Source organism: Delphinapterus leucas, unplaced genomic scaffold (assembly GCF_059928025.1).
Source record: "Delphinapterus leucas isolate spDelLeu-1000000601 "Yukka" unplaced genomic scaffold, BTC_Dleu_Yukka2 spDelLeu_asBTCV2_sq25, whole genome shotgun sequence".
In the NCBI taxonomy this organism is placed as follows: Eukaryota; Metazoa; Chordata; class Mammalia; order Artiodactyla; family Monodontidae; genus Delphinapterus; species Delphinapterus leucas.
Genome location: NW_028322234.1, coordinates 15,033,329 through 15,057,846, shown reverse-complemented (window position 1 = coordinate 15,057,846; position 24,518 = coordinate 15,033,329). Strand labels below are relative to the sequence as shown.

Here is a 24,518-nt window from a genome sequence, read left to right as displayed (position 1 = left end):
GTCACCCATTCCGTGTCCCGACATCAGCTCTGCGTGGGCAGCCATGATCCTTCCAGAGGAACAGAGATGGCCCCTGTGGCCAGACAGGGGTCTTTAATGAAGAAGATTGCTGCTGCTTATAATCACAAATGAGATTTCACCTATGAATTTGCATTTCCAGAAAAACAGGCGGATGGGATATAGCTGGGCTCACACCAGGCAGGGTCTGCCCCATCCCCAGCCCTCAGCCAGGCCCCCAAACCGCACACCACCACTGGCTGGACACCCCCAGGCACCCCAGCAGAAGAGGTGAAGTGCTGGTCCCAGGGCCCCCCGATGCACACACACCTCCCCTCAGGGAAGAATTCCTAATTCCCATCCCAGCTCTGCCACCTACAAGCTCTCGGACTCTGGACAAATGATCTGACCCCGCAGCCATTTCCTCACCTGTAAGATGGGGAGGTGCACAGCCCCACTTCATTGAGAGCTGTGAGAATTCAAGAACACGAGCTGGCCTCTGCTACCCAAACAAAAGCGGTGCCGCCGAGGGCTGACACTGCTCTCTGCTGTCATCACTGAGACACACACACAGCTGCGAACCATAAACTTTTATTAACGGAAAATGGAATGCCTCGTTAACAGAAACCTTGTCTTACAAATGGCAGAACAAGAACACATTTATTTTAAAAAAAAGAAAAAATAAGTGGATTCACATTGTATTAAGCTACAACACGGTGGCAGGATTTGCTTGTTTCTTAAAAGATTCCACAAGTTCAAGGTAACTCTGGCTAATAGACTCGACAGTACGTCTGCCTGCCTACCAGGACACGCGGGGTGGGTGGGCTCTAGTAGCGGCGGGTGAAGTGGGGGTATGGGTGGGGGGCGGGGTGCGGACCTCTGCTTCCCCGGTCCTGGCCGGCCACTCCTCCACCCTCGAGGCCTCCGGAGGGCACCACGTGAGCCTGGGCGTGCCCGCCGTGTGCAAAGCCGCCTCGCCTAGGAACAAAGGCACACGTTTGGCCCCGGAAGCACCTGTGTTCTCACTGTGTCACGTTGCAGCATAGAGCTCTGTGGCCTTTAGAGCCCCTTGGCTTTTTCCAGGTGAGGAAAATCATAACCACGGGTCGCATTCCGGGGAAGAGCGTTAGCTGCATAAGTTGCCAAGAGCTGCTTTGGGGGTTTGTTCTCAAAGCATTCGACCCCGAAAGTGGATCAAGCATGCAGAAAGGGAGAGGAAGTGAGAAGTGGGAACAAATCAATTTTATCCGCGGACAGTACTTCTTACCCCGATATTCCACCCCGACTTGCCACATGCCCTGGCCCCGAGGGCCCAGACAGGCCCCTCTCACCACCTGGAAGAGAAGAAAGAGTCTGCACTTGGAAGCCCTGGAAAAGCTGGCCCTCTGGAGCATGCTGGGACTGTGGCTGTCCCTCCCCGGGAGGCCCCCCCGACCCGCAGGCAGGGGTGAACCCATACCTTGCCACCGCAAGTGCTCCCGGCCCGCCGTGCCCGCATCCACTGTGCCCGGCCAGGCGCGCTCCTGATGCTCCTCCAGCCTCTGGCTGTGCTCCGCCCAGTCACGGCCACCCCTTTGCCAAAACGAAAGGCAGATACACAATGGTCCCACTGTGCCTCTAACGTGAGGCTGTGACATGGGGGCTCTGGGGGCTCGTGCCCCACTGTCAAGGGTTTCTGAGAGAAGTGGGCAAAGAATGGCAACAGACACTTCCCCAAAGATACACACTTGGCCAGTAAGCACACAAGTAGGTGTTCAGCACAGCTACCTTCACAACCACCTCACCCTCATCAGGACGGCTATTATCTAAAAGACAAGGACGAGTGTTGGTGAAGGTGTGCAGAAACAGGGATTCTCACACTGGGCTGGTGGGAATGTAAAATGGTGCAGCCTCGTTGGAGAACAGTGTAGTGGTTCCTTAAAAGTTTAAACACAGAGCGACCGTATGACCCAGAGATTCCACTCCGAGGTGTCTAACCAAGAGACCGGTAAACATGCGTTAACACGGAAACTCATACACCAGTGTTCTTAGCAGCATGATTCCCTAACAGCCCCGAAGTGGAAACCACCAAAGTGTCCATCAACTAATGAATGGATAAAGAAAATGTGGTCCATCCACATACTGGAATATTAATCAGCCTTGAAAAGGGATGAAGCACTGACACTCGCTACAACAAGGATGCACCTTGAGAACACGATGCTCAGTGAGCGAAGCCAGACATAAAAGGCAACACAACACACTGTGTGATTCCAACTCATGTGAAACATCCAGAACAGGCAAATCCACAGGGAAAGAAAGTGGGTTAGTGGTTGCCAGGGGGATGGGGAGTGACTGCTAATGGGGGTTTCTTTTGGGGGTGATACAAATGCTCTGAAATGGATTGTGGTGATGGATGCACAGCTCTATGAATTAACTGAAAGCCATCAAATTGCACACTTTAAATGAGTGAACCGCACAGCATGTGAATTATATCTTAAAAAAGCTGTTTAAAAACGGTTTCAGGCAGAAACCCCGGGAGATGAAAATCCAAACACGGTACCCACGTGCAGGTGCCAACAGCCCCTGGAAGCCTACAGGAAAGCCTCCTGGCCCCAGGCTGGGTGTGGAAGGACGAGGGCACTGCCCGCCGGTGACCACCACTCCGAGGCCCAGGACCAGGAAGCCAGCAGACCCCCCACACCTGTCTGCAAGGGTGAGTGCACCTCAGTGCGTGCAACGCCTATGGTCTCAGGTGACAGCCCCCCAGTCACACGGTGACGCTGCACAGTGCAGCCTGTTGTCAGTGCAGGAGCTCGCCCATTTAAACTTAACGCAAATAGGACTAAACGACATGAAACGACCCAGTGCTAAGTAGGTCGCTCAGGAAAGAACACTCCCATCCGTCACACTGGCACTCCAGTCTTTGATCAACACCCGAAAACCCACCTAGAGGTGCAGCAGAAACTTGTGGTAGCCATGACACCGGCCTTACAAACACCTAAAGACAACTTCAGGGGTGGGATGGGGTAAAGCTTCTCTACTACTGATGGGGACAAGCCTTAGACGGCTTCAGGGCTGCCGCCTTCAGCAGGCAGAGCCCACACAGGGCCAGGAGGAGCTGCTCCAGGTGACCTGGCAGGTACACACGCCCAGTTCACTTTCAGAGAAGCCAACCTGTCACCCGGTGAGGACAGTGATGCCCAGCCCCTCTGTGGCCTGCCCGCTAACCTGGGGGGAGGAGGCAGCCCCCGGCCCTCGCTCATCCTCTTGTCGGAGCCGTAGCCACCCCAGCCGTCTCGGGAGTCGCGGCCATGGCGCTCTGGTGGTCCTCCGTGGCCATGGCGGTCGTCTGAGTAGTGCTGGAAGGCACAAGAGGGACAGGGCAACTCCAGTCACATGGCTCCCAGACAAGCTCACGGCAGGCCTACCTTCTGGGTCTCGGAAACCTGCAGACCCTGCCTCAGCGCGCTGGGGTGTGGCTCAGTACCCCAGCCACCCACGAGGACCTGCCCAGGCCCCTTCGGGCACTTCCTGACCCCCTCCTTAAGAACCCCAAGCGCCGCTAAAGCTCCATCACTGGTGCCACACGAAGGGCCAGCAGCGGGCCCTCCCACCCATGAGCGTGGAGAGCCCCATGCTTCGGGGTCCACTGAGAAGAGTCACTCAGACCCGCCTTCCCTGAAGAGTCAGGGCACCTGCTCCTTGCTGGAGACAGGAGGGCCCTCCCCACATCCCTAGGGCAGGCCAGCACCCTCAGAGCCCTCTCTGTTTATACTACTGTGGAGGCCTGGAGGCAAGTACTGAAGGCAGGAACGGATTAGTACCCCTGGCCAACCAAGTCAGTGCTCAGGAAGCCAGCACACCTGGGGAGCAAGAGAGAATATAGCACTCTCTCAAAACCCACACCCCTATTTTAAAAAGCCATGATTCTGATGCTGTCCCCCACCTTTCTCGTGGAGGCCTCCTCTGTTCTCTGAGCTGACACCCTAGGCACCTCTCACAGGGAACCTGCAGACTATCAGACACGGAGACCCATCCCAGTAGCCGACACAGAGGAATGCCCCAAAACATGACCTAAATGACCCCCTACCAGGCTGCTAAGCCCCCGCTGGGGCATCCCACAGTGCCTAGACTCAAGGCACTCCAAACATGTAGGCAACCAAGTATCTCTTCAATTAGTTTCTACTGAATAAAACGAAAAACAAGCCCTACCTGTGTTAAAAAACACAGACTCCAGACTCGAGACTTCCCTAGTGGCGCAGTGGTTAAGAATCTGCCTGCTAATGCATGGGACATGGGTTCCAGCCCTGGTCCGGGAAGATCCCACATGCTGTGGAGCAACTAAGCCTGTGTGCCACAACTACTGAGCCTGCGTTCTAGAGCCTGCGAGCCACAGCTACTGAGCCCACGCACCATAACTACTGAAGCCCGCGTGCCTAGAGCCCATGCTCCACAACAAGAGAAGCCACCGCAATGAGAAGCCCGCGCACCGCAATGAAGAGTAGCCCCCGCTACTTCACAACAATGAAGACCCAATGCAGACAAAAAAAATTAAATAAATAAATAAATAAATAAAATACAAAACACACACTCACTAACCAATCATTTCTGTGCACATCTACTCACCGGCCAGAACTGACATCTCCACGCCCCGCCCACCCCACAGAAGCAGGCACGCCCCTGGCCTGCTATCTGGCTTTTACTCACCTGCCCATCTCGCTCTCCCATCACTGACCTTGAACCTTCCCTCCTGCAAAAAAGAAATGTCTCATTCCAAAGGCAGCTTGATGGCTCTATACAACACTGCTGCAGACCACACAGAAGAGTGCCACAATTAGAGTACTTATCCCCTTTTACCACATGAGAACTGTAATTTACTGGCCTGAAAAAAAACTGCCTCGCAGCTTTCTCTGGGGGTAGGAGTGAAGTGGGATCCTAAGAAGGTGGGAACGAAGGTTTTACTGAACTAAAATCCTTTAGAGGGGTCTCAGAAGTAGAGACTCACACCATGAAGCTAATGCCTATAATTTTATCTGTGGCCTGATGACAAGTCAGGTAATAAGCTTCGGCAGGTCCCTAACCTCTAGTCCGACCCAACACACATGACTCACGCCACATCTGAAACCAATTCCAGCCATAATTAATTAAACGAGCGCTTCTCAGCCTGTTTTCACCTACCCCACCCCCCCACCCCACCCCCCACTCTTCCTTCCCAGAGCTAATGAGCAGGGAAACGGCTCAAGGATATGCAGCTCAGGGGAGCATGATGAGAAACCTAAAGAGAGAATTCTTAAACTGGAAAAATCGAGGGCTGCTTTTCTAAAAAACGAGATATAGTCTTCATTAAAAAGGCACTGGCAAAAGAAAAATAACCCACCCAGAACCTCGAAACACAAAGTAGGCCTAACAGGACCTCTGCCACATTCTGCAGTCAGCTCTCTTCACGTGGGCTGGCACAACCCCATGCCAGTCAGTGACCCCTGCAGATGGCTCAGGCGGGTCATGGCCTTTCTCTAAACTGCTTTCTCATCTGTGTGAACAAGGAGGCCGGGCCACACCCTCCTCAAAGCCCGATTCTCCAGAGCAGCTTGTGCCAGTGGGAGGGACAGGGAGGAAGTGTGGCCGTGGACACCCCACAGGGAGCTGTAAAACCCAGAGCCCGGGGCCACCCCCAAGAGAGCTGAGCATGGGGGAAGCCGAGGTTCAGGTCCTGCCCAGGGCCCGTCTGTCCTAAGAGGACAGTGCATGAAACGTGCTCTGAGGTGCCTTCCCCCTAGACAAAGCCAGGATGCCGTACATGACCACCGATCCCAACGTCCTGCTCAAGGTCTGTTTCTAAATCCCACGTGTGACGGTCAGAGGCACACACTAGGAACCTCACGAGTGCACCAGACATTAAGAGAACAGACGGAGACCGATCCCTGCTGCAGGAGTGGGGCGGGGCACTGACCTGTCAGCCACGTGCTCCTGGTACTGGCCCCGGTCACGGTGGTCAAAGTCGTGGAAACGGTGATCGGGCCGAGGGAAGTCTGGGCGGTATCTGTCCTCCATGGCCATGCGCTTTCCCTCTGGCCAATAGGCGTCATCTCGCCTGTTTTTTTATTTTAAAAAGAATGCAAATTTCATTTATGAAAGAGAATGAAAATAAAAAGAAAAAGGGCAGAAGTGGGGAGGGGAGCTCTCTCTCCAGACCCAGTATCATTTAAAATGTCCCGCAGGGCTAAAATCTAAACATTCAATCATTATCGCTTTGATTTGATAAATTAAAATCCCCCAAACTGCCAAAAGGCATACTGGCATTCTCATCTAACAATCCTGAAAAAAGAACCGCTGTGAGCTAATTGTGTCACAAGGCTGTTAATACCTTGATCCCCACATGAGCTCAGATGCAAGTGCAATGAAATCTTTGATTCTCCTGGAATGAGGTTCCGAGTCACCACGTTCTCACCTCCTCGTCTGCTATGCTAACCTGAACCTCCCTCTGAGCTTTTGCAGAAGCAAAGGGAATTAGATCGGGTGATGGCAAACGATATACAACTCGGGATGGTATCCAATTATCTTCTTCCTGATTTTTACCAGAAAATTAGGCTCACAGGTGGTGGGGTGATGGGTGACCATCAATTAAGCCGCTCAGAGAAGCTGGAGAGCAATAAACCTACTTTCTGAGTGGGAAGGCAATCTCCTTCTCCACAGCACCCAGCCTCTCCCTCTAGGAGGACACACGAGGCTGACGGAGACGGCAGCGAATGCGGCGTAACGCATGCTTGGTTGTCTCCTACCCACTAGACAGTGGTCATGCTCCACCAGGAGCCACAGTGCGAATAACGGGACGGCCTAGGCGAAAGCATCAAACCCTTTAGCAAGTGGCAACAATCAAGATTCTCTGAAGAATAACTCGGGTGGGGAAAAAAACGCTGCATTGGCCACAGAGGTGGCAGCAAGGAGCCCTGCCCAAGCGTCCAGAGGCCCAGATTCTGTCTGAAACACCTCCGACTCCCTACGCTAAGGGGGACAGGAGCGGGGTGGCTCTTTCAACGTCAGGGGAAGCGCCCCGTCCCCCCGCTCCGGGCCGGGGGCCTTACCGCCCAACGTCGTAGGGCCTCCTGAGCACCGACCGCCGCTCCTGCTCGTAGCGCAACTGCTCCTGCTGGTGCCGCAGCTCCTCGCGCTCCCGCTGGATGCGCTCCTGCTCCTTCCGGCGCTCCCGCTCCACGCGCTCGCGCTCCCGTTCCAGCCGCTCCCGTTCCAGCCGCTCCCGCTCCAACCGCTGCCGCTGGCGTTCGAGCTGCAGGCGCTCCCGCTGCAGCCGAGCCTTCTCCTTCCCCTCGTGGAGGGCGTCGAGGCGCTGCTCCCTCTCACGCTGCTCACGCTCTCTGGGGGAACACAGGAAGGCCGCCCTGACTTCCCGACGTGGTGGTGTCCGGCCATCAAGACGTCGTCCTCCGAAGGAGTATGGGAACTGGCTCGCCCCAGGCCTGGCTGCCCCCTGCCAGCTACTAGGCGGCAGGCACTAACCGGCTCCCTAAGCTGCTCCATCGGCCAGAAACCCCAATCTCCACACTTTCCCTTTCTCCAAACAGCAAAGCTGGGGTGAGCTGGGAGGGAGGGGGTGATGACGAGCAGACACAGAGCTTCAGGTCCAGACCAGGAGGACCTGGCTCAAAGAGCACCAAAACAAAGCCATAGCTAAATAAAGATCAGGAAAGCAAGAAATGCAAAGGATAATTGCCACTCTGAAGCTGCTGGGCACGGAGAAAACCCTGGAGATACGGATGACAGTAGCTTTCCCTGAAGAGGGACAATCAACACTGTCTTTTTGTCACCCCTCCCCTCTACAAGGCTGTATTTTTTTTTTTTTTTTTTTTTTTTTGCGGTACGCGGGCCTCTCACTGTTGTGGCCTCTCCCGTTGCGGAGCACAGGCTCCGGACGCGCAGGCTCAGCGGCCATGGCTCACGGGCCCAGCCGCTCCGCGGCATGTGGGATCTTCCCAGACTGGGGCACGAACCCGCGTCCCCTGCATCAGCAGGCGGACTCTCAACCACTGCGCCACCAGGGAAGCCCAAGGCTGTATTTTTAATAAGCACGTCATTTTGAAGGGACCTAAGAGGGTGTGGGGACAGGAGAAGGCCAGTCACCAGCGAAGGGGACAGTGGTCTCATTTATCAGCCACCGCACACCAGGATCTGAGCCGGGACTGGGGAAACCCGTTCTGCTCTCTTCACACCCTCCCACGGTGCCTGGGAAGGGTCCAAACCAAGGGCAAGCCAGCTGGAAGCAAAACATCTCCAAATGATCAAGAAATTTTTACTTGCTAAACCCCATATGCAGAGGCTGAAATCACAGTTTTGGAAAAGCAAACTGGAGAAGTTTCTACATGATCTGCTTTAGCTCAAGAAAGTTTCCCAAACACTGCAGCATCACAACTTCACTGGGTGATGTTTGAGGGAAAATGACGAGGGAGCTCTAGACAACCTGGTGTGAAATGGCAGAAAGCGAAAATGGAAATGACAAGCCTGCTTCAACAAACCATCTCCTCAGCAAAGGGGCACAGAATCGCTGTGGGACCGCTGCTGCCTGAAAACGCCACGAAACGCAGACGTCTCAGGAGCAAAGATGTGAATCACAGCTCAAACAGGCCAGCCTGTTCCTGGGCTTCCATGTTGATCTAATTCACGTGGAAGGGTTTGGCGGCGAAAACTGAGGCCTCAACCCTGGAGACCCTTCTACCAAAGCCATAGGCAGCGTGGGTCCGCTTGCTACCTGGTCCAGGGTGCAACTTCAGCCAGAGGAGATGCTGCTGAGCAGAAACAGGCTCTGATGAAATGTCACGGGACTACCATGGGCCAGTGTGAACGCCCCCGCCTTTCGCTCTCAGAGGAAACACACTAGGAGGCCAGTGAGCCACAGCCACACAGGCGACTCGCTTAGGAGGAAGACAACCCTCCCAAGAGGAGACCACGGACCCGCTGGCCTCGCTCGGCCCCCACTCACCGCCGCCTCTCTGTCTCTCGGATTTCCCGTTCCCGCTGCCTCTGGCGCTCTCGTTCCCTTTGCTCTTTGATTTTGTCAAAGGACAAGATGTCTCTCTTCTCTTTGCTTTCCGATTTGCGATCCTGACTCTTTGAGCTCTGTTTACCAAAATTGGTTTATTAATATTAGGAAAATGCTGACAACAGATGAACGACGCAAGTGGAGTATGCACATCTGGACTAGACTAAGATCCTTCAATCCCATGTAGTTTACAGGGAGGCCCCAACACAGGCCGCCTCACACCGCCATCTGAGTTACGCTGCTAGAGTCTTGCTTTCAAAGGGCATTAATGGCAGAGAAAAGGTGGGGTGAAACCTCAGCAGTTTTTCTGCAGCAGCAGAGCCAAGCGCTCTGCATTATCTAAAGCAAAACGAGGCTCCCCAGAGGCACAGGGCATGTGCACTCGATGCCCTCAGCGACCCCTTCGTTCACTGGGGAAGCTGTCGAAGCAGCTGTCTAGACAGACAGCTGGAGGAGGGGCTGCGTTTTTCACTTCTCAGCTATTGGCTCAGGCATCAGGCAGGTGGCCTCAAAACAGAACCAACCAAAGGCACTTGAATGTAAAACAGCACTGCCAGTAAGGCAGAAAGTACCAGTGGGCAACTTTATGCTCTTACATTTCTGGGAGAAGGCAGGAAACAATGACAGCCAATACCCATTTCTGAGGCTCTCAAAGGCTGGGACTCCCAAACTGGCCACAAGCAGACTCTCCCAGGAAGTTTTTATGTAGCTCAGAACCCAGGGCCTCCTGCAGACCCGCCACCTCAGAATCTCCAGGGAAGGGGGGCCTGGGAGACACTATTCAAAAGCTCCTCAGCTTATTTTCTTAATTTGCTCACTAAGGGGCAAAAATATCAATTAAAGACAAAGGAGGGGGACACAGAGGACACCCTCATTACAGGGACAGATCTGCAACCCAAAACATCGCCATTACCCTCAAGATGGGCAGAGTTGAGAGTCTGATCACACACACTGCAGGCTGGAGTGAGGAAGGGCAGATGCCCTATGTTCCGAGGTACGGATGTGATCTTCTGGGGAGGCCAGCATGGCAGTGGAGGTGCCGAATCCGACTCCAAGTTCAAGCCTGGCCTCGGCCACTTCCTAGCAGCCCAGCACACGCTACACACTCAGTGAACCTAAGTATCCTCCATAACCTTTCTGAAGGGCACTCTGATAGTATCTATCACAATGAACAACATCCTGGCAGCTTTGGACCAACAACGCCAAGAGGCGCGCACGCAAATGTTGCACTACAGCCATTTTCAATAGGGGATGTGGAAACAACCAAATGTCCGTCACCAGGGGACTGGGTAAAAATGATCAAGGTGCATCCGTAAGCTGAAATGATACGAGCTTTACAAGGAAAAGGACACACACCACCACCTGGATGGATTTCAGGGACATCACGTTGAGAGAAAAGGCCAATCTCAAGGTCACGGTTGCATGATTCCATTTATACACTTCCTCACAACGACAACATGCTGGTGATGTAAGAGAGGTTAGAGGTTTCCCGGCGCTGGGGATGGGCTGGTGGGGTGGGTGTGACAATAAAGGGATACCAAGGAGGAGATCTTTGTGCTGATGGACTAGTCCTGCATCTGGACTGTGGTGATGGGACACAAATCTACACAGGTGACAAAATGTCCTAGCACTGTTCACACCCCCTATGCCACCCTCCTGGCTCTGTGACTGTGCTACACAGTTACACGAGATGGAACCACTGGATGAAACCAGGTGACGGGTTCCTGGGCCTCAATTTCCTGTGAATCTGTAATTATTTCAGATTTTAAAAACATTTTTTTAAAGTAGAAAAAGCAGAACTCTATGTCTCAATACATAAAGCTCTCCAAGACATCACATACAAAGAGGTGTACAGCAGCCAAGTTATGGGAAGACCCTTTCCCCATGGTGTTTCAGAGTGTAGACACATGTGCTGCATGTTTAATGCCCTTTGAGGGGAGCCCATGCAGAGCACAGGCTTCTGCTTCGCTTACCTTGTATCTTTCTATACTACGTGTATGTTCTAATCAGGCCTGCCGTTATTAGTTACTTTTTTAACATCAGAGTTATTTGGGTGGTAAAATTATAGGCCTTTTTGGGTTTTCTTCTCTAGATTTCTCTGTATTTTATGATTTTCCTATAGCCCAGAGGAAAAACAGCATTAGGAACTGCTGCTTTATAGAACCCAAATGTTCATTTCAAAATTAAGTCTCAAGACCACAAAGTGTTCTTGGATGAATACTGTTAGCTCTGCACTCACTAACACAGCATTACTCTCCTCATTAACCTTTTAGTTAGAACCTTCAGCTGGATGCAGAGGGTTTTGTTTTCCAGAGTAGAAGAAGCAAAATGGACAAGCAACTAGCTTGTCCAGCAGCATGGCCCACAGAAGCGATGGAGCTTCCATAACATGGAAGACAGTTTTAGGGTGGACTCTACTTTTCTTTTTGGTTAATTTAATAGGAGACTAGAAAAACTAAAGAAAATAAATAAAGTACTATTAGATTAACCAAAGAGTAGAACCTGCCTTCCAACTTGACAAACCCTGGGTCTTGCCCATTCCATCCAACTTGTGAATCAATTCTCCTTCTAGAAAACAGTATAACCAATAACCTAACAGGACCGGCAAAGGGTCAACACATTTATGGGGAGCAAACACAGTTAAGTATTGTTTTGAAATAAGTTTCAGAACCTAGTTCGTGCCTGTACATATACTCTAAATAGTTAATACGCCTTTTGAGTTCTTTTTCTTAACACTTCAAAGGTGAAACAACGTTGTTCTTATACTGCAAATCAGAGTGGTCGTTAAACCGCCATCAGAACCAGCTGGACTTGAGGGCAGAAGCGATACTTACTCTCTCCTTTGACCTGCTTGTGGTTTTCACACTAATGACAGGCTCCCCTTTCGATTTATCCATCACAACTGTTCGTTCCATGCCTCTGCTTCCTTCAGGAGAAAACACAGCCACTTACAAAATCATGCTGACCCCCCCAGCTCCTGACCGCAGGCAGCAGCCCCACCAACCGGGGGCTCTGGACACGCCCTCCAGTGACTGCTGATAAGCTCTGGAGCCTCGGCGCCCCATCTCTCTCCCCTCTGTGACGTGAGGTCACTGACGCCCACATGGCAACAGCAGGTCTGAGGTGGACGGGGCACCCCAACAGGCCTTTGCTCGTCTGGAATGAAGTGGTGTGATCTGTTCACACCTTACAGCGTAAACGGGAATTAAACTGCATTCTGCAACGTGGGCACAAACACGTCCCACACTTGGGCCTCCTTCACCCCCACGCTAAACCCCAGTGGCTCCACGGATCATGCACTTCGACGTGCATTCCTCCCACAGGTTCTGGAGAGCTCTGCAGAACCCAGGCCCCTGTGCTGAGTCAGACACGGCCTGCCAGCTTGGAGGGCCCCGCGAGACAGGTGGGCTCTCCTCATTCATCTACTGCAATAAAGGCTTCCAAACTGATTTTCCCCTCAATGAAACAGTAAGCAGGCTCTAACCACCGGAACAATTACTGATTTACAGAGATTTACAATACTGAAGGAACATTTTAAAAACACGGTGCTCGAGACTGCTGGTAAATTATTCCAAACACTTGAGATGTAACTTGTAATGTGCCGTACCAAATTCCAAGGTTCCAGATGGTTGGGTTGTTTCTGTTTTAAAGGGGGTGGAGGGCATGTGTGTGTCGGGGGGGAGCGCACTGGCTTCACTTTTCCCCACGAAACTTTCTGTGGAGTCTCATGCAAACCTGAAGGTGCATTGCACAATAAACTTTTATAATGGGTATAGATGCTCTGAGGTTTTAGTTTTCTCTACATTTTTTTCTTTCTTATCTTTTTTTTTTTTTTACTATATCTGGTTTTAACACAAATGCAGGAAAAACTCGATGACATACGTGCAGAACTGCATGGAATTAGTCACAGGAACCAGGACACCTCGCTCTTGCAAATCCCACATTCTATTCTACCGGAGACTCAGGAAAAGCCAACACCCAGGTCACTGAGCCACCAATAAACACAGATCCCGACCAGAAAAACTACAGATTTCTGATGTGGAGAAGCCCCTTTTGGCCATTTCATCACCGGAGGCTGTTCTCTAAGAGCTTCCTGCACACAGAACAGCTCAGCAAAAGGCACCAAGCCTGCTGGGCCCTCACTCCATGCAACCCGCCTGCCGCCCTCGCCGCTTCTTCCCTTCTCGTGAACACTCCACAGACTCTCATCACCTGATCTGGTGACTCGGGACCGATTGGCTGCTCCTGGTTTCAGCTCATCTTCATCTTTTTCTTCCTTTTTAATGTTTTCAGGTTTTCTTTCCTCCTTCTTCTCCATCTTCTCTTCCTTCTTAATTACAGTTCTGTTTAGAAACATGGTGATCACACTTGAGGTCCTGAGATTCTCACAGGAGTAGCTCACACTCAGACTTCCACACAAAGCAAACCCGCCCGCTGCCAGTTGGAGGGAAAAAATTATTTGAAAACTGTGGTAATGATAATACCCTCTTTAGATACAGCCCCTTCCCACTTAAGTTACCTGCCACATCTAAAAACATGCCGGATGAAACTACAGGCTCGTGGGGTGTCTCCCCAAAATGCCAGATGTACCAGTGTGTAAGCAGGCCCAGAAGCAGACATGAGAAACACTCCAATTATACAGGAAAGCTTGTTAAAAACTAACTTCAAATGTTTCATCTTGTATGTGTAGAACATTACTTTTAAGTTTTATAGGGAAAAACACTTTTTCCAAAAAGCAGAGTATAAAACAGAATGGAGGTACAGTACAAGGAGGGGCGGTGCCTGCTGCAGGAAGCCCTGGGCCCCCCACCCAGACCATCCCCCCACCGCACCTGGTAATTTCTGCACGCTTTGGGGGAGGCAAAATGGCACGTGAGGTGCCAGCAAATATGGAAACTGCTGGTTCCATTTCAACTGAAGGCAGTTTCATGCTAAGCAGTCAAACAAATCGTCGCTGCCATTCAAATGTGTCTCCCACATTCCCTACGGCTGCTGGTCCCCGGAGTTAAACTCCACACTTGCAAAATGCCCATTGCGTGCCAGGGTCCAGGATGGGAAATCCAGGCCCTATGGGGTCCGCTAACAAGCACCACCTGCCCTCTCTTCCCACCACCCAGGCAGAGCTCGGGATGGCCGAGGAAACCTCTCCCAGATGCCCCTCAGCTCACACTTCCTCCCTCCTAAACTTCCACAGCATGAAGCTTTAAAACTGTATCTATTTTGAGAAATATTCAATTTCAAAATGAAACAAAATAATAACTGATGGTGTCTATCAGAACTGAAAACTGTAAATGTTTGTAACATACTGCTTTCCCTTTACAACACAAAACACTCTGGACACAGCCACCCCTGTGACAGTCTCCATCCCTGTGACAGCCACCACCAGTGCCTTTACTGTCAATTGTGTGACTCCACCTCTCCTGGCTTCACTTGCATATTCCCGTAACCATGATGCCCTACAGTGATGCTCTAGGTTTCTTAAGACTGACACGGTGAGATGGTCCTCGTGTGCTGCTCTACAACGCCTTTCACCGCATGCCCTGCTGGTTGGGCTGTGTGGACACACGCACAGATCTGGGCCCTTTCGACTGCTGCACCACAGCCCACTGTTATTTACCCAGTTCTCTTCTGACAGATTAGAGACTGCTTCCACTCACTACCTGACTGCAAATAAACCCCAGGAACCATCTCTGACGTGCCTTTTCCACTGTTCCGGGGCAGCACCCTCTCCCTCCCAGTAGCCTTACAAAATGTCTTGAAAGGAGACCCTTCCTACTTGTTCTGGACTCACACGGCACCTCCTAGACACAAATGGACTTCTTGATTAACACTAATTAAGTTAAAAACCAATTTTTCTTTTTTTTTTTGCTGCGCCATGCAGCTTATAGATCTTAATTCCCCAACCAGCGTTTGAACCTGGGCCCTCGGCAGTGAAAGCACAGAGTCCTAACCACTAGACTGCCAGGGAATTCCCTAAAAAGCAATTTCTAAAAAATATATACATAGGGAAAAAAAGACCAGAGGAATAGATACCAAAAGTGTCAGCCCTGGGTAGTGGGATTATGCTTGACATCTGTGTGTGTTTTCCAAATGGCAATTACATAAAAACTCATCCAAGACAAGCAACCTCTTTAGGAAAAGCTTCTCTATGTCACTTAAGCTGACTACCAAACCTAGAAATTCTTAAAAACGAAAGGTCAGGGACATCCTCAGTGGCGCAGTGGTTAAGAATCCCCCTGCCAATGCAGGGGACACAGGTTCGAGCCCTGATCCAAGGAGATCCCACATGCCGCGGAGCAAGTAAGCCCGTGCGCCACAACTACTGAGCCTTGAGCTCTAGAGCCTGTGAGCCATAACTACTGAGCCCACGTGCCACAACTACTGAAGCCCGCGCGCCTAGAGCCTGTGCTCCGCAATAAGAGAAGCCACCGCAATGAGAAACCCACACACCACAACAAAGGGTAGCCCCCGCTCTCCGCAACTGGAGAAAGCCCACGCAGCAACGAAGACCCAATGCAGCCAAAAAAAAAAAAAACCCACAAAAGGTCAAATGAGGGTGTTCACTGAAGAAGAGAATAAGATTAAAAACGAACTTTAAAATGCTCAGCCTCCTACACAAACCACTTGAAAGCAGTTTGGTTTCATTTTAAGCTCATCACCCAGTTAAGCAGCCCTGCGCTGGGGGTTAGCCACCCCTGCTCGCCTCAGGCCCGGCGCTGCTCCTTTCTGAGCTGTCTCTCCTTCCACACAGAGCACAGACCTCACAGCATCGTTCCAGGGGCTGTGGAAACCACACACGCTAACTAGTGATTACACCTCCTTCCTTTCCCCATAAACATATCTCACTTTTGTGATCAGAAAATCAACATATGAAATGTATCTCGAGGTGCTAAGAATACCAAGAACTCCCAAGAGCTCCCCATGTTCCCCCAGTACAGGTTTTTAGCACTACCAACAGGATGTGTCTCTTTGGAGAAGTTGCCAATAAAATTACGATCTCACCCCTAAATACGAAAAAGCTAATCTGACATGCATTTCTCCTAGGTTTACAAATTCCAATTTGGCTACAACGAAGATGGATAAGTACATCTTTAAAAACCAAGTTTAGGGCTTCCCTGATGGCGCAGTGGTTGAGAGTCCGCCTGCCGATGCAGGGGACACGGATTCGTGCCCCGGTCCGGGAAGATCCCACATGCCGCGGAGCGGCTGGGCCCGTGATCCATGGCCGCTTAGCCTGCGCGTCCGGAGCCTGTGCTCCGCAACGGGAGAGGCCACAACAGTGAAAGGCCCGCATACCGCAGAAAACAAAAACAAAAACAAAAACCAAGTTTAACTTATGAATGTAATGCCCATAGTCATGTTTATTTAACTATAAATTTTCTTACGTTAAAAAAAAAAAAAACAGAAAAACTGAATTACAGTGAGACTGACATTCTCAGCAAGATTCAATTTTTAGGGTGTGAGTGGACCTAGAAATGAAAATAACCTGTGCTGACAATACAAACTCAACATAAACTGTGCATTCTGAGAATAGCACCCTGTCAAGCCCATCAACAAAGTCTACCTTCTCAAAAAAGATAAACCGACAATTTTGATAAAAGTATCAATAGGGAATGCTTGCTTTTGAATGATCTGTCCCTGTTTTCATCTTGATTAAAGATGCAAATCACCTCCTTTATAAAGGTAGTCTCTCAGACCTGTGGTTCCCAAACTATGGTGCCAAGGTACACCAGGATGGGTGAACTCACAACTGCCCTGGGATATTTTAAATTTCTGAGGGAAACAAAGAAATACTATCTGCCAGATAACACGTGAACTACTAACTTGTGGTCACTCGTTTCGATATTAGATCAGGCTACATTCCGCTGGATGAAACTGTCTTTGCAAACCTGGGCTTCTGCAGTTGCTGTGATAAAATACAAGATGCACAAAGATCAATGTGGACCAGGAAATGATTCCAAGGTTTGAGAGGCCATGCAAGAGCTCAGAACGTCAAGAATGAAGTAAAAATACAGCTGACCCTTGAAAAGCATGGGGATTGGGGTGCCGACCCTCCACAGTCGAAAATCCACATGTAACTTCATAATCGGCTCTCCCTATCCGCGGTTCCACACCTGCAGGTTCAACCAACTCTGCACCTGTAGTACTGTAGTATTTACTCCTGAAAAAAACTGCCCGTGTGAGCGGACCTGAGCAGTTCAAACCCGTGTTGTTCAAACATCTTTCAGTCTGTGTTATTTTTTCAACAGATTACTAACTTGCTTGGACATAAATACTAAGCGGCAGCAAAATGCCAAAAACCACCCAAGATGTAAATAAGGAGCTGGTGACCCTGTGGCTGCCACCTGCCCTCCTCTGAAGAGAAAGGTTTTAAAAAAGCACTTTACTTTTCAACTTTGATCTCCACAGAATGATGTCTGTCAACATTAGACAATTTTTCCTTCTTCACTTCACATTCTTTTCTGTCAGACAGCTTTTTCCCAGCAGGTTCGTTTTTGGCCTAAAATACAACACAGACAGAAACAGGTTAGGGACCAGGTCTTCTGGCCTGCGAGCTCTGTGAGTTACAGCAGCAAGAACAGCCTCACCTTCTCAACAGAGATCATTCTTCCATGAAGCTCAGTTCTGTGGAGATGGCTGATACACTTTGTGGCCTCATCGGACGTTGACATGGTGACAAACCCGTAGCACCGGGCCCCGGGACTGCGGGCATTGGTCACCACTTTGGCTCCAACAACCTTTGTGAGAAAAGGGTACTCTTATTTTCTCATGCAAATAACCACACTACGTATCAAGAAGTGCTAGCAGTTAACTGACCATCAGAATCATTTCCACTTGTTTTTACTGCTCTGGAAATTGTTGTTCTTCGTAACAAGTTGTTAAAGTGATTCTAATAAATCCTGACCTATCAAAATACAACTGCTTCTAAGATTAGCCCTCACAGTGACAAAATACAAACAAGAAAAGCTAAAGACAGTTAGACTTCATTAACCACGACCTGTTAATTAATCAAAAGTCCTTCCCACTCAGACCTTTTTCTCCAATTCGACTGTTCCCATGGAAAGCTACGGGGATGCTGACTCAGAAATGCACCCCAATTCGTGCAGGTCCGGGCTGAGAACAGCTCTGACGCGATGCAGAGAGTGCTTCCGCTTCCAGCCAGGACAGAGTACCAAGCAGTTACCCTCCTGCCGCCTGAAACTAAAAACCCGGAGGAAATGTGGGCAACAAGGGTTTTCAGACACTGGACAGCAGGCCGCATAGGATGGCGACCCCTGCAAGGGGGTAACGCCCGAGGGGTGTCTCCTATGACTGCCCTGGCACACCACCTAGAAGTTCCAGCCAGCAACAGGGAGGAGGGAGTGAGGGGCAGCATCCCTGAACAGACAGAGCTCAGAGCCAGAGGAGATGAAGGCAGCAAGCAATCAGAATACCACAGAGGAGAGGGCTGCCCACAACCGTGCACTTGTGTGAGGTGACCACCCAGGCTAGACAGACACCCACCAGTAACGGGCAGAGGGAACAATCCCCTGGGCTCACTCAGGACCATAAACGGTTCACTGTTACTGGAGTGACCCCACCAGCCAGAGTGGAAGAGCCTGTAATTCCCGGGGACATGAGACTGAGTACTCAGAAGGGTCCAGCCTCAGGAGTGGACAAAGCTGGCCAGAGTTAAAGGCTGCCCTAGCCTGACTGGTGAAGCCTAACAACAAGCCTCAGAAGGAGCAAGTGACTGAACTGTGACCCAGCAAACACGCAAAGACATTTATGGGGACACAGGAAGGACCAGCACCCAACAAGGTGAAAGTTATCACGTGGCATCAAAGACAACGAGGCTAGCTAGCCAAGGAGCAGGAAAACAGGGCTCTAGCACAGAAAAGGACAAAGTCAATAGAAATGTCACAATGACAGAACTAGTGAACAAGGAGGGCCGTATCCTGTACGTTCCAGAAGGCAGAGCAACAACTGAACATGTCAGGTAAGCACATGGAAGATGTTTAAAAATACCCAAACTGAATTTCTGAAAAAGACTACACCAGATGGGCCTGAGGACAGACATGACAAAAGAAAAAATAAGGGAACTTGAAGAGGTAGTAAGAAAAACCATTTGAAATGAAACTGAGAAAAAAGACAGAAAAAACAAAACGAACCAGAGCAACAGCAATATGTCCTCATGGGCACGGAGCACAGGAAAAAAACTTCGCCAACGAAACCAAAGCGCAGCAGCAGCAAACTTAACCGGTGGTAAAGAGAAATCGTGAAGGCAGCCAGAGGAAGACAAGACGCACGGACACTAAGGAGCAAAGGTGAGAATGACAGCCGGCTGGCTGGAGAGGACGCAAGCGAGAAGGAGCAGAGTGGCTGTGCCACCTGGAGGAGAGCAGCCAACCTTGAATTCTATACCCAGCAAGACAAAGGCAAAGCAACAGCTTTCTCAGGCATGCATATGCCATGAGAATTCACCGTCCACAATGCTGCACTACAAGACATGTTTAAGGAGGAAGGAAAACAATATCCAGGGGGAACGTGGACAAACAAAAAGGAAGAAAAGAGCACCCCAAAATGGTAAATACACACAAGTAACTAAAAACCCACTTTTCTTTAAAAACAAAACAACTCACCAAAAAAAAAGCCAATAATGCACTGTGTGCTTTGTTAAATAGAAGTAAAACGTAAGATAACGTCACAAAGGCTGGAGAGGAAAATGGCAGTGCACTGCTGTAAGGCTCTCATACTACTTGGGAACTGGTATAAAGTCACTAGGAGATAGACTGTGATAAATCAAACAACACCTCGAGACAAATGAACCTGGAAATACAACATACCAAAATTTATGAGATGCAGCAAAAGCAATCTAAGGGGAAAGTTCACAGAAATAAATGCCTACATCAAGAAACAAGAAAAATCTCCAATAAACAACCCAAGTTTACACCTCAAGGAACTAAAATAGAAACTAGTTACATAGACTAGATATAGCTAGTAAGGCACAAATCATAAAAAAAACTATGCAATGCAAAATCAAGCAGATAAACAGGGACTTCCCTGGCAGTCCAGTGGTTAAGACTTCGCCTTGCAGGGACTCCCCTGCTGGCTCCGTGGTTAAGAATCCACCTGCCAACGCCGGGGACACAGATTTGATTGCTGGTCTGAGAAGATCCCACAAGCCGCGGAGCAACTAAGCCCGCGTGCTGCAACTACTGAAGCCTGCGCACCTAGAGCCTGTGCTCTGCAACAAGAGAAGCCACCACAATAAGCCCACACACCACAATGAAGAGTAGCCCCCACTTGCCACAACTAGAGAAAAGCCCACGCGCAGCAACGAAGACACAACACAGCCAAAAATAAATTTTAAAACATTTAAAAATTTTAAAATGTTTTAAAAAAAGACTTCACCTTCCAATTCGGGGGTGTGGGTTCGATCCCTGGTCAGGGAGCTAAAATCCCACATGCCTCGCAGCCAAAAAACCAAAATATAAAACAGAAACAGTACAGTAACAAATTCAATGAAGACTTTAAAAATGGTCCATATCAAAAAGAAAAAAGCAATCAGGTACAAGGAATCCAAGAAGAAACAGGACATATACAAAACACAGAGCAAGAGCACAGATTTAAACCCTACCATACCAGTGCTTCCGTTAAGTGTAAACGTTCCCAGAGGACATTCAAAGACGTGAGAGTTGGGATATACAAAAAGCCTGAGACACAGGAGCCATGGCTTCTGGCTGTGACCTCCTCTGAACTCAGTGGGTCAACGTGAACAAGTGCTCTCCTCTCTCTGGACCTCAGTGTACCCGAATGTGAGATGGTGAGAGGGATACATGCTCCCTAGGATCCCTGCAGACCCTGACATTTGCACTTCTGCCTGAAGAAAGCCCCGATCTGTCCAAAGCACCCCATACAGGGCCAGAGCCTCTGCTGAGATGGATACAGATGTCAGTTCCCATATCAGAGACGAAGCTTTGCCTACTTCCCTCTCCTCAATGAGAGGGCTGAGCTAATCAAGGGGTCATTTGACCTTTCCATCAAACATTATCCTTATAAGGGCATCACTTCCGATGACAGATAAACCTAAGTGAGAGCAGATACCACAAAAAGCTCCCATGTTCCTGTCTGTGCCCTTTCCCTGCTTCCCGTCCCCTGCTATCAAGCTCCTCACAGAAGCCTTTGTCTGCTCATCCACTTCCAGAGCCTTGTCCCGCTGCGGGGCCTTCCTAGGTCCTGTTGCTCTGGTCCAGAGCTGAGCTCCGAGGGCCAGGCAAACTAATCATGCAGCCCTTGGCCTAAATGTCACTTCCTCAGCGATGACTGCTGAACCTACTTCCCAAATCTAAATTAGGCCTTCCTACCACACACTGATGGCACACTGTAATCTTCAATATACTTATCATAACACGTTGTTATGTTATTTATTTCTTACGCGATCTTCCACCAATGTAAGATCTATGATGTCAATGCCCTTGTATCTGTTTGCTTTGGCTTTACAATCAGTGCCTGATTCTAAATAAGTGAGTGAATAGGTTAGGATTTAATAGTATTCTACACCCTTTGGAATGCTTCTTCTGGGTCCTGTCTGCTCATTCCCTAACCCCTTCACTAACACTTAATTGGGGAACAAGGACCTGAGCCAAGGAATGACCTGGGCAGCCAGGATGACACAGATGCCAAACCTCTGCCTGGAATCCCTGCAACTTGCTGCCGCTGAGCGGTACCTCGCCTACTTCTCTCCCGAGGGTCACTCCCCACAGGCCCCCAGCAGACCAGGGCAGTCGTTACGGCTTCTGATAAGACTATTTTACTACCTAGTTCCAAGACAACAGGATCATTCTTAAGTGTTCCTCAGAAGGCTTCTGAACTGTATTACTTTCTTCCTGCTCCCGTGACCAATATATCAGTTGATGTATTAAAAAAATTTTTTTTAATTAACTTCATTTTTTTTTAATTTTTGGTCACGTGGCTTGTGGGATCTTAGTTCCCCAGCCAGGGATCAAACCCACGCCCCCGGCAGTGAAAGCGATGGAGTCCTAACCACTGGACTGCCAGGGAAGTCCCCAGTTGATTCATTTTTAAGCCACTGTCCTGTTCCAATTCTCAAACTATATACTTTAGATGGTAGACGATACACGGAGACCAACTCTTCACTTACTGTTAAGGGAATAAACCTCATCATGTCAGCTTCAAGTTTTGTATTGGCTAAAAGACAGTTTGTTCAAGAGAAGTTGGAAGCACAGCAGGGACATGTAGACTGTAGCTTTTACATACCTTCTCTGAGCAGCGTTCTACAAGCTGTCTACTCTGCCTGCTATCCACTCTCAACCAGGAAACAAGGCTTACTACCCACCACTGGCTGGGTCCCCCACCTTGGAGTTTTGGTTCTTGTTTGTTTGTTTTCCCCCAACCAGAAACAAGAACCAATACAATTAACAGCGAGTATGAAGTTTCTAAACTCTTAAATTTATTATATTTTAATGCCAAATCAAGGCACAATGACAGAAGGTCAAAGGGAGTGTACCTTTCCATATTTGCTGAAAAGGTTCTTCAGATCTGTCGCTCGAGTTGTGGAAGACAGTCCACTGACCCACAGATTCCTTCCAGAACTACTGCTGATTCGACCTGAAGCAGGAGGGAGATGATTATGCTTTACCTCAAGGCATAACAGTAAGCTCGACCACTCCTCCTAAGATGTAGCCCTCTCTTAAACCCTGATTAAATCCAGTCTCGACTCCTCTGAGTCAAGAATTTAATTACCGCCAACAAACTGGACAGAAGACGAAAAATCTGGATCACAGAAACTGAGTTTTCTTACTCGAGGAATCATCACGTCTTGTCAGTTACAAACTGAAATGGCTTCAATGATCAGCTCTCAACCAAGACAGCATTTTCTAAAATTCTATTATTCCATAGGTGGACCTGTCCTGTAATAGGACTTTCACTATTCCATTAGCAATAATCACAACAAAGGCATAAAATACAGAAGCTCATCAACATTTAAAACTAGTCTCTCAAGATACCATTAGATGATTAATTCCAGTAATCCATAATAAAACCAACTACTGTATCCAAATTGTGGATACTTGCAGGCCCCTCCCTCCCAAAATAAGGGATCCGTAGATGGCTCCCTGCCATGTAAATTAAATCATACCTTTTTCATCTTTAATGATTGGCTTTATATCTTTTTCTTCCTTAAAAGAGCTAGAGACAAAAGTTAATGTTACTCATATAGGAATAAAATGAAAAACAACTAAATCAAAGTATGATATGTGCTAAAACTGAATACCTACCAGAAAATTAGTCTGAAATAAAATTTTAACAGCACCTTTACAAGCTTATATTGGAAATCTGACCCCCCAAATACAATGGCAGATTCTTAAAAGTCAATTCGATTTAGCTGAAGATAACACTTAACAATTTAAGAGCACAACCAGAGTAGGTTGAGAAAAACAAAAGGAATTGAAATCACCCATTAAAAATACACAAAGAGAAATAAAACTTTAGAAGTAAACTACAATTGCATCAGTCTGGCTGGCCAATTGCAGAAACAACAGCTTATGTGTGTCATTAAACGACCAATGAAAAGGAGATAGCGTCTGGTCTAAAACTGAGAAAAAACAAACCTCATTTTCTGATCAGCGCCCTCACTGGCTGAGGACTCTTTAGGAGCCGGAGGGACTTCATTACAAGCTTCAAAAGCAAACTTCTTCACGTCTTCTTTGCTATCCCTGGGGTCTGGGCTTGAGGCTTCTGGGGGCGCTTCCGAGGCCTCCTCGCTACAGGCTTCCGTGTGCTCTGAGGCTTTACTACTCTGCTCAACTGGCTTCTCTAGCCCTACAGGCTCACAGTCCGTCCTCTCGCCATCGCCTGTCTGCTCCACGGGCTCCCTTTTCACTACCGCTAACAGGGTGTCTGCCTTGCTCGACTGAGCTTGTGCTGTTGACTCGCTGGCCAAATCTAAATCACCCTCCTCCGGATGGGCGCTGTCAAAAAGGTCCTCTTCCTCCGCAAGCTTTCTGTCTGGCCCCACGCTACTTGTTTCCTGTGCAAATGGCTGCTCCAGCTCGGAACCTTCTTCTTTTACTGGCTCAGATTTACAAGTTTCCCCCAAAATGTCGAGTATTTTCTCATTTTCTACGGATTTAACAGGAATAGAATGGCACAAGGTTTAATTACCAGGGAAATAAAGCAATCACAAATGTGGAACTGGCACGGCTGCCACACTAACACGAAGAGAACTGCTAGCTACACAGAGATTGGAAAACCCGCGGGTACACAAAGTTACACTGGTTACACTACCTGCGCTCCAACCGCCTGCGAGAGCAAGCCTCTATGCTACATGGAAGAGAAAAGGCCCCACAGGTTTAAACACCTACAACCGTGTGGCTGCTTCTCGACAGTCTTCATGCTTCTGTTCAAGTCTGGGTCTTCGACTTATTTTTCCAATGTCCAAGGTGTTCAATCGAACGCAATCACCATTCAAGGACAGCTCAATTTCCAA

The 24,518-nt window shown here is 49.2% G+C and overlaps 1 protein-coding gene across 2 annotated transcripts in view; it reads right to left on the bottom strand.

Annotated features, from left to right (window-relative positions):
• Positions 1-572: 572 nt before the first annotated feature.
• SAFB2 (scaffold attachment factor B2) overlaps positions 573-24,518 on the bottom strand; it is a 33,383-nt gene continuing 9,437 nt past the window's right edge. The window contains exons 7-21 of one of the 2 annotated variants that reach the window (XM_022557102.3): positions 23,641-24,151; positions 23,169-23,218; positions 22,539-22,639; positions 17,617-17,766; positions 17,416-17,528; positions 13,241-13,371; positions 11,863-11,954; positions 8,969-9,105; positions 7,059-7,349; positions 5,927-6,067; positions 4,684-4,726; positions 3,205-3,335; positions 1,457-1,569; positions 1,265-1,331; positions 573-975 (exon numbers count right to left, since the gene is read on the bottom strand). In XM_022557102.3, coding sequence (XP_022412810.1) covers positions 825-975; positions 1,265-1,331; positions 1,457-1,569; positions 3,205-3,335; positions 4,684-4,726; positions 5,927-6,067; positions 7,059-7,349; positions 8,969-9,105; positions 11,863-11,954; positions 13,241-13,371; positions 17,416-17,528; positions 17,617-17,766; positions 22,539-22,639; positions 23,169-23,218; positions 23,641-24,151 — 2,222 coding nt within the window. In that variant the 3' untranslated portion in view covers positions 573-824. The remainder of the gene's footprint in view (positions 976-1,264; positions 1,332-1,456; positions 1,570-3,204; positions 3,336-4,683; positions 4,727-5,926; positions 6,068-7,058; positions 7,350-8,968; positions 9,106-11,862; positions 11,955-13,240; positions 13,372-17,415; positions 17,529-17,616; positions 17,767-22,538; positions 22,640-23,168; positions 23,219-23,640; positions 24,152-24,518) is intronic. The other variant, XM_022557104.3, reaches the window with a different exon arrangement.